This window comes from Pundamilia nyererei, unplaced genomic scaffold (genome assembly GCF_000239375.1).
Source record: "Pundamilia nyererei isolate P.nyererei 1_Seehausen unplaced genomic scaffold, PunNye1.0 scaffold00040, whole genome shotgun sequence".
In the NCBI taxonomy this organism is placed as follows: Eukaryota; Metazoa; Chordata; class Actinopteri; order Cichliformes; family Cichlidae; genus Pundamilia; species Pundamilia nyererei.
Genome location: NW_005187441.1, coordinates 1,335,806 through 1,346,024, shown reverse-complemented (window position 1 = coordinate 1,346,024; position 10,219 = coordinate 1,335,806). Strand labels below are relative to the sequence as shown.

At 40.3% G+C, this 10,219-nt stretch overlaps 1 protein-coding gene across 3 annotated transcripts in view; it reads left to right on the top strand.

Annotated features, from left to right (window-relative positions):
* Positions 1-10,219, top strand: part of LOC102215919 (sodium- and chloride-dependent GABA transporter 2-like) — a 35,891-nt gene that overhangs the window by 9,130 nt on the left and 16,542 nt on the right. Inside the window, exons 1-3 of one of the 3 annotated variants that reach the window (XM_005730936.1) lie at positions 8,159-8,333; positions 9,445-9,689; positions 9,855-9,989. In XM_005730936.1, coding sequence (XP_005730993.1) covers positions 9,476-9,689; positions 9,855-9,989 — 349 coding nt within the window. In that variant the 5' untranslated portion in view covers positions 8,159-8,333; positions 9,445-9,475. Of the gene's footprint in view, positions 1-8,158; positions 8,334-9,260; positions 9,316-9,444; positions 9,690-9,854; positions 9,990-10,219 lie in introns of those variants that run through there. The other 2 variants (XM_005730934.1, XM_005730935.2) reach the window with 2 other exon arrangements.

Genomic DNA, 10,219 nt, shown 5'->3' with positions numbered 1-10,219 from the left:
CTGCATTTCGTTGCCCTGTACCTGTGCATGTGCAATGACAATAAAGTTGAATTCTATTCTATTCTATCTGGGTGAAGTGACTCATAAGGATCTTCTTCTGCCTTCGCTGGTATTCCTTAAAGCACCAAGTTCTCCCTCATGCTGCGGGCCTGGAGCTTGATGACAGCTTCCTTGAGTTTTTCGTTTGCTTCTCAGAGTCGGGTCCCTCATTGAGGGATTTTCATTGACTCTTTGAGGGTGGCGTTTTGAGCGTGTTTCTAACTGCTGCTAGCTGAACTCAATGGACTCATGCAGATCCTGAAAATCTTTATGCAGGATTTCCAGGAGGGACAGGCGTGCGTCAAAACTGGACTATTTTTTATCTATGGACACCAAAATGTCAACTATGTCACTGTTTTGTGGAGAAGCTGGCTCCAGTGAGTCTTTGAGGTGGCTTAATTTCGAGGACGGCTTTCCTTTGCTGCTGGAGGGAATCGGCGCCTTGTTATCTGGTTTCCCCATAACAACATGCTCAAAACACTCGTCAATATACTGCTGCAAACTGTCCAGGTCTTCTTTGCGATCCTCCGGAGTGGTAAAGTTGGTTAGAATGTGAGCATAGCTCTTCTCACTTACCTGACTCACTTATCTGTGACCCTTGCTTAGTTATACTGCAGTAGACCTAGATTACTGGGGACTTACCATGAAGGACTGAGTGTTTCTTCCTCTGTCAGCTCTTTTCACTTAGTATGAGTTTATACACCACTCGCCATTTAATCATTAGTTATTCTCAAACGGGCTCTCTTCTGCAGCCATGTGCTGTCTCTGGTCACAGCAGATGGTTGCCCCTATGAGCTTGGTTCTGACAGTAGTTTCTTTCTGTTAAAAGAGATGTTTTCCTTCCTGCTGTCACCAAGTGCTTGCTCATATAGGTCTGTCTGACTGTTGGGATTTCTCTAGTTTGTTGGGTCGACTCGTCACCTTACAATATAAACCGCCTTTTGGTGACTGTTGTTGGGATTTGGCGCTATATAAATAATTTGATTCTTAGAGGGAACTACTTTAAGCGCTTAGAAATCTCCAGGAACAATTATGAGCACCAAATAATCCAGCCCACCACCAACCTCAGAGGAACCCACTATAGTGTGGACATAAGGCCATATGTTACACTCAAATGATCCCTCTTTTATGAGGTGTGTTTTTAACACAGGTTAAAGAGGAAAGGGTATCAGCCACAGGAATGCTTACCTATTTAAAACATGGGGGAGCAGAAGATCTCGACCGCATCGAGTCCTTGAAAATTCCACTTTGACAGGGTTCAAATGAGGCGAGATCACCGTTTTAACTTCTTCCACTGTGACTGACCTGAAGGTTAAAGCGTTTGTTAACGTGTCAGACTGGAATGCCTCGGAAAAATAGAATCACTCTCAAAAAAAAAGAATTACACTCACCTTTCTGGTCTGCTAGCTGGAAGACTGTAATCACATAGATGGACTTGTGTTGTAAAACATTTGGATTAAGAAAATGGATCAGTTACAAAGAAATTCTGTCAAGAAAAACCTCATTATTTTTAACTAAATTTGGTTTATTAAATGTTTTGTAAGCTGTCAAAGTCAATCTGCATTGGTTTTATTTATGGAAGCAAGTGATTATATCTCGACTTTATTTGACCAATCAGAGGCACAGTAGAGATGGTGCTATTCATGTCTGCAGGCAGGAAGTGTTCAGTATATATATATACATTATAATTTTATATATGAGATTTTATTTTTGGTTTTGTGTAGCTTGTATCTACCTTTAGCCAAGACTTTGTGAACATTAATCCTTTATCAGATCTACCAAAAATCCAATCTTAACCCTATTACATTACAAACATACAGCAAACTTAATAAGCTGTATTTATACCAACCATTTATAATAACCAAATTCAAGAGTTCTTCTAGAGTATGTTTGTAACTGTTTCTCTGAGCCAATGGTGAACACACATAGTGTATTTGTACATCACCATGTGACCGACACCGTAATTTAGCTCCAGTGAATGAGCAGTCAGATATTAGTCAGATACCTGTATAAGGCACCTTTTGCAGGCACTACGTCAGCAGTGACTACAGCTGGGAAGCCCAGCGAATCTGACACCTTACATTATCAAAGGATCTCTGTTTACACTCACAATATGCGCATCAGTTACACACCCAACACAAACGTACCTGAAACTTCAATACCCATAATTCTTTTGTATTTGCCTGCCATGCAGTCCAAGTTTTGTTATTTGTCTTCTGTCAGTGTACGGGACATTTCCAGGCTGCAAGCTTTTCACACAGAGGTGTTTATTTGTGCTTTGCATGGAACTGTTGTGAGAAAAAAATAATCCTAAAATATTACTTTTTTCTTTCAGTCAATGCTCCCACTCACACCAGTTTAGGTATCTTTAATACCAGTAGCTACCTCTTTATATCTTTAACTTTTAGTTTTACATATCTAACACTGGCCCTGAATTAGGTCCCAAAGTGTTTTAATTATTTTTTTAGTTGCTGTTTTTGTTGTTTTTGAAGTTGTTACCTGTGCTGCATGCGTGTAATACGAGCAACCACTTTACAGTACTTGTGAGTAACGTGAGCAACTGTTTCACTGTAATTATGATTGCATGTGTTTTGGACAGTTACCAGGTTTATATGAGTGCTCGGATTGTGTTCATAGGAAGGGCTCAAAGCAGACGGACCCGATAATCAAATTGTGTAATGTGAGCAACTACTTTCCTGTAAAGCCCAGGCTTGTGATGCGCATACACACACACTAACACACACACACAAAGTGGCTGTGTATGGGTTCACTCTGACTGTGTTTAGTGGAAGGGCTCTAATCAGATGCCCCACAGTCACGATGAATCTGTGAATTTTTCATCCTTTCTTTAATCAGCCTTTTAAAAAAGCCTGGAAGTAAGCTGCAAGAGTTTCACAACGCCTACCACTGTACACTATATCAGTGACCTAGTGCCCTGGATACAAGACAGCAATAAAATGAGCTATAAAGCATTTAGAGCACAGCTATGCCTGTATGAGTTGCATACCTGGGCTCCACATTCTCAGAGGTTACAGGTTTGCCGGTGACTGTATTGAAGGACCCTTAACTCTGGGCTTTTATTTGTCCCCTTGGACGCAAAGAATCTGGAGGCTGTGTGAGGGGTGCAAGCATGTAGTTAAGGATTTTCTACATTGTGTATGATTGCCATGCTTTTTTTACCACTTCCTAACTCTTGACCCTTGACTTTGCAATTTTCTTCAGGGAATTTCTTTAACTAATGAGGGAGACTGAAGTAAACTGTCAGTGCATTATTGTGCTTTTTATGTTTTACTTTTTATAATTGTAGCTGAAAACACAGTGATTCTGAAACAGGGTTAAATGTTTGAGTAAGAACTTTATTAGGTGCACCTTGCTTGTACTTTATTGGACTGTCTGTTCCTTCAGAACAGCCTTAACTCCTCATGGCATAGATTCAACAAGCTGCTGGAATCATTCCTCAGGGATTTTGGCCCATTTTGGTATCATAGCATCACACTATCATGACGCAGTTTTCTCAGCTGCACATCCGTGATGTGAATCTCTAGTTCTACAACATCCCAGAGGTGTTTTATTTGATTTAAATCTGGTGTCTGTGGAGGCTGTTTGAGTACAGAGAACTCATTGTCATTTTCAACAAACCAGTTTGAAATGATCGGAGCTTTGCAATAAGGTGTTTTTCTTGCTGGAAGCAGCCATCAGAAGATGGGTATACTGTGGTCATAATGGGATGAACATGGTCAGGAACAAGCCTCAGGTAGGCTGTGGCGTTTTAAAAATGCTCACTTGGTACAGAGGGGCCAAGAAAATATCTCCACACCATTACACCACCAGTAGCCTGAACTGTTAATACAAGGCAGGATGGATCCCTGATTCATGTTGTTCACACTCTATCATCCAAATGTTGCAGCAGAAATGAAATATCATCAGAATCTGTTGCCCAATTTTGGTGAGCCCACTTAAGCTGTTGCCTCAGTTTCTTCTTCTCAGTGACCCAGTGTGGTTTTTGCTGCGGTGGCTGAGCAGATGGCACATTATGATGCTCTTCTCCATACACTGCTTGGAACGACAGGTAATTTGAGTCCTATCTGCTCAAAGCTGTCCGCACATGTACCTCTGACCTCCAGCATTTTCACCCAGAGAACTGCACTCCCTGAATGTTTCCTCTTTTTGAACCATTTTATAAAAACTCTAGAGTTGTTTGTGTGGGAAAATACCAGCAGATCAGCAGTTTCCAAATTACTCAGACCAGCCCCCCTGGCACCAACAACCATGCCACATTCGAAGACACTTAAATCACCTTTTTTCTCCATTCTGATGCTCAGGTTGAACTTCAGCACGTCTAGATTCCAAATTTCACTGATTGCTGCAGTATGATTGTCTGATCAGATATTTGCATTAACGAGTGACTGAACATGTGTACCTAACAAAGTGAGTGTAGCTGTATTTAGACAGAGAACAGAAGACCTTCATATGTGTCTACTACTGTCTAATGATTAACCTTCATCAACATAATCATACAATTCCACAAGACGTAAACAAGATAAGATGTCCTGTTCTTGCCCTTAAATAACCTGGATTATTGCATTCAACAGCAACACTGGGAACGCAAAAATGTGATGACTCAAACAACACATTTGTTACTGTTGTTGCACGTTACTAGGTGACTCTGTTATCTTGATCTGTTTTGAAATGCGTACATTTTTTTACTCCCACTTCAGAGTGAACCGAACAGTGACTGTTCAGTAAACGTAAACTCTGTCTGCTAATCTGACCTTTAAAACACATATAATCTAAACCTTTGAAAAGTACACAGTCATGATCATTATGGCCACTCTAAAAGGTCTATGGATGTGATGTAGTCAGTTTGAAATGTAGTCTTCATATCTTGTGGTACGTTGATTGCATTCAGTCAAAATCACCTTGTATTCATTACGGCGTTCTATATTTGCAGTAATTAGTTAGTATAGGGTGTCTCATCTCAACTCCCAGTGTTGTATGCTGCATAATGGAGTCTTTCATATTTCTGCAAATTGGTAGAAAGTTTGTTAAGATCTGCCCGAGCTCAGTCAGGCTTTACATCAGGTAATGGAGAAGAATCCAGTCGTTCCACCATAATACGCAGAAACCCCCTTTAAAAGACCTGAAACAGACTTCTCTCCGTCAGCTGATTGAATCAGCTGATCTGACTTCCAGCAGATCCTTTCCCTGACTGACCGATGGTTGCTTTCATCAACGCTGCAACACTTCACAAGTTCCAGATGCAACTCTCTACTTTATTTCATCTCTTGGAAAAATTTCCTTTCAGCAAATGTCAAATTATTATATTGAGCTTGCACTCCTAAATTTATTCTTCAAACTCAATAAATATGAAGCAATAGTTTGGGGTAAAATGTAACTGAATTATATCAAATCAAAGGTGTATACGTTCAAATAATTCATCCTTAAGGCAAATGCTTGGTTTAAACTTAATATATACCAGTCAAGTAAATTCTATTTGACCAGATTTCATTAAATTGTTACTTATGTTACAGAATTCCAGGGAAAATTCATAGCTAATTAAGTTACATACATCAAGTTAAAATCTTTTTGTCTCATCTGATTATTCTGCTTTTTTTAAATTACCCTCCTTTCTCAGGGATGGTGTTATCTGTCTTCATTTTCATCTTATTGACTTTCTCTTTGGTTCATAAAAGTGTCTGTATAAAAGTCCAGTGGTACTACTGTTTATTGTTCATAGTTCAGTCCCTAATTCACATCTTATTGTACTCCATAGTTTTTAAACTTAAAGATGTGCGTATGTCCTCCGTTTATAATATCCACCAATTCTGCATATGATTTATACACCTCGTCGTGTAACCTAATATGTCTCAGGAGGCGAATGTTATTCTTTTGAATGAAAAAGCAAAAAAGGCAGATATTTTTTCTAAGTGAGGCTATATTTGTTCAGCTGAGTGAGCAGTGAGCCAGTGATGCAGCCAATTAAATGTGCTGACAGCTACTTCAGGTACCCTACACTGTTAGGGTTAGTTTAAATTTTGACATCCAAATTCTGAATAAATTGAACTGCTTAGAAAATCCGACTGCACTCAGACTGCTAGAATGAAGTTGCTTAAAAATGCGATGGTGGACATTGTTGACTGCAGAAAGTATGTAATCGATGCTTCACCCCATGTGTTCTCATTCTTTTGCTTAGTAGACATGTACAGCAGATTGAAAAATACCACCTCATGAACAAGAATAGAGAATTTTAAAAGAATCAAGCTAATCAGTCACAACAGTAAAATGGCCTGTATTTGTATAGCGCTTTACTAGTCCCTAAGGACCCCAAAGCGCTTTACACATCCAGTCATCCATCCATTCACACACACATTCACACACTGGTGATGGCAAGCTACATTGTAGCCCCAGCCACCCTGGGGTGCACTGACAGAGGCGAGGCAACGGGTGAAGTGTCTTGCTCAAGGACACAACGACCGAGACTGTCCAAGCCGGGGCTCGAACTGGCAACCGTCCAATTACAAGGCGAACTCCCAACTCTTGAGCCACGATCGCCCACAGTGAAATGAATGAGTCCTGTCTACTCCATCCACTGTAACTCTAACCTTTATTAAGCCCTTCATGTTCTCTGAGGTCTAATTAATTATTGATAATCCAAAGACTGGCAATACGGCAACGCCCAAAATGAGGACATCGTGAATGCAGACTGACCGTTTACACTGCAACCCTCACTTTGTTTATTTAAATATAGCTAATATAGCTAATTATATTAGCTAAGTTGGAATACTCAAAGTTTCCTTTTGTGCTTCTCTAATTGTTGAAAGTCTAAAACATATTCATATAGTAGAAAGTTAGTTTAGTTAGGTTAGTTTAACTTTGTGTATAGTATTCATATCAAGAAAACAAGAGCAAAGAAAAGCCTAAGTACTATCCCTGAATATCCTTACAGTCCATGTGATATATGAAGGCAACATAACAATAATTTTACATTTGGCACACTATGCACATACTACACCTTTACAGGAGCAGGTAGAAGTTGAACACTTAGCAAGGTCTACTCTTTTTTTCATAAAAAAGGAGAAACCTAAGGAAGTTATAGAATAGGATGGAAAACACAGCCTCGACTGACACTGACTGTTTTCAAGAACAAACACTCACTGAACATCCCAGTGTTACCTGTGCTTCTTCTTCTTTTGGCCGCTCACTTTAGAGGTCCTCTCAGTGGTTCCTCCATCCCACCCTAACCCTAGCATCCTCCTCTGTCACACCAACCGTCTACATGTCCTCCCTCTGTGTTCTTCCTCTTTCTCTCCTCTATCAAAAGAGGTAATACAACTGATGAACCTTTCCTCTTTAAAAAATTCAGCCAGCTCTAATTATGACATCACTTAGGTAGGAATCTCCCTAAGCCCTACTGTGAGCGACAGCAAGTAGTACAGCGCGAGATAAGGGTGTGGCAGATGATAGATGTGGTGAAATCAGTGCATTGCCAGAAACCCTCATTGCTGCTATTTCAGCTTATGCCATCACACAGAATGCGAATTTCATCAAGGAAAGAAAAAGCAGCTACAGTGTGGAAGGATGTGGATAATAGCCGCTCATTTGACTAGTTTTGGTGCTGTTATCATTATTATGAATTGCATAACCCATTCTTATGCATCACTCAAATATTATGGATAAATAAAACTAAGTGACTTCTAAGGGTGATCACATCTAAATTTGAGGTGGGTGGCAGCAAAATGAAAGCCTGACATAATGAAGACACAATCACTACTATATGTTAAATAGCTTAATAAATGTTAGCTTTTTTAATGGCCTACAAGCAACACTATAAGGGTGTAACAGCAGGAAAGACCAGTTTTCTGACTGATACAGGTAGCAAAAGAACATAGTGGGAACCAGGTTTCTGAGAAACGACCTAACATGGCTCATATTCATCAGAAAATAACCCAAAATACTTGGAGGAAAGAGCGGGTTTAGTACACGCGATAGATTCTTAAGGTTGATAAGGAAGTGGAGAGCAGGTACCCATTAACAGTGTTGTAAGTCTTTTGTTGTGCAACGCTAAATTACACTACTCATTACCCATGATGCTTTGTGTTTCATTTTGTAACCTGCATCTTGCGGGTTAACATCCCCTCGCCACACCAGACCCAAACATAGTGGCTGTATAAATTTGGATTGAGACGCTGCACCGGCCAGCAGTCTCTCACACAGCAGCTCGTGCCCGGAACAAACCATTTCCCTGCCGGTATACAGGGGTGGTCGCGGTATTAAGAAGTACTGGAAACGTAGAGGTAGGCAATATCACCGTGAATTCTCTGACACATTTTTAAAATTATATGTGAAATAACAAGCGAGCATAACGACACATGTTCGGCGAAATAATTACAGCCATTATTCGTTGAGCATCCTGAGTGTTAATCCCGCCTCTAGCGCTCAGGTCCCCGCCGTTAGCTTAACCTCAGCATGGAACTGTTACACGGAAAGCATTCACTTCAAGGATAACCGAAGCTACACATGTGTTGTTACATTGTCAGCGTTTCTGCTTTTATGTTCGGTGTTATAAGCGGGCCAGTCATGGTGGAAGGTTAAAAAAAGAAGTGATTATAAAAGAAAAGATGCCGAGTGTGTTTGTTATATCAGTATTTGGTGGTCACGTGGCCTGACAATGTTTATGAAAGGAAGAGTGGGATCTAGGTTACGCAAAGTAAACGAGGAAGTGTCTCCGACACGTTACGAAACCTTAGCTATTGTAACCCTCACTGCTTTTGCTGGGATTTAACAGTTAATTCATATTTAAGAAATGTTCTAAAGTTTAGAGGCTCTACTTCAATTAATACTACATGAAAGAATAATAAAGAATATCATCATAAACTCTGGTGAGTCACAATAGTCTGAATATCAGAGATTTTTAACATAACAAGGAGCAGAGTGTCTTATTGCTGCTGTAATAACTATATTAATTTACTAAAGGACAAATTAATAAAGAGTTTTACAAGTCAATGGATGGAGTTAAGGTAAAAGGTAGACATAGTTATTGAATGTTGGATGTCCTTCACCGTGTGTACATTTACAAAACACCTAAATGTATGAAGTAGTTCCCAGTTATGGTGAAACTGACACATTTAGTAAGGGGTAGTCCTGCAGTCCACAGATAAAGTACACACACCCACATTAGTTTGTCCTTGACACGAGCATCGTAGATAAGTGAGGCAGCCAAACCAACTGCCAGCAGACACACTCGGCTTCCTGTCGTTCAGGCTTGGCTGCGAAGATGTGAGATCTTTCTTGCCCCCTTCTTTTACTTTCTTGTACTTTATTTTTGCTCCAAATAGTCCGAACGAGTTGTGAGCTGTTATTTGCTTTCATCCTGATCGTCTCCGTTATCTTTTTCACCTTATTCAGGGTTGTGTTCGTATCACTGCCAGAACCTGCAATGCCCGATCAACTGCCTCCAAATCCTGCTGGGACACTGCTAAACAAGTTCCCCCAGGGAAGCCTGCCAATGGGAAAAGAAGCTACCAAAGACGGCCTACAAGCCAGAGGCCAGTGGGCCTCCAAGGCTGAGTTCCTCCTGGCCGTAGCCGGGCAGATCATCGGTCTGGGAAACGTCTGGAGGTTCCCTTACCTCTGCTACAAAAATGGTGGAGGTAAAGAGAGGAAGTAAAACTGGCATTGTCTAAAGTGTCTTTGTCTCTTTTTTCTCCTTTCCCTGTCCTATTTTTCCAGTCTCATTCTCAGAATCATTGTGACTTGAAATTAAGATTAAGCTGGTCTGGTTTGCTCCTTAAAAGCACCTTTTATGTTTGGCACAGGTGTGTTTTTTGTACCTTACCTGTTGTTCCTGGTGTTGTGCGGCATCCCCCTCTTCCTCCTGGAGACCTCACTGGGACAGTACACCAGCCTGGGAGGGGTCAGTGCCTGGAGGAATATGTGCCCATTATTTGGAGGTACTTTTATTTCCTTTTGTTTTATGTAGCCAACAGTAATATCAGCCAATATTTTTTTCCTCATTATTTAATCTAATATGTATTATTGTTACTATTAGATGCATATTAAATTCAGTCTTCCAAAGACAAATGTTTGTATAACTGCATGCACGAGTTTGTGCTTGCACCTCTTTAAAATAGATGTGTGTGCGTCTTTTCAGTCCAGTATGTTTTATTTACACAGAACTATA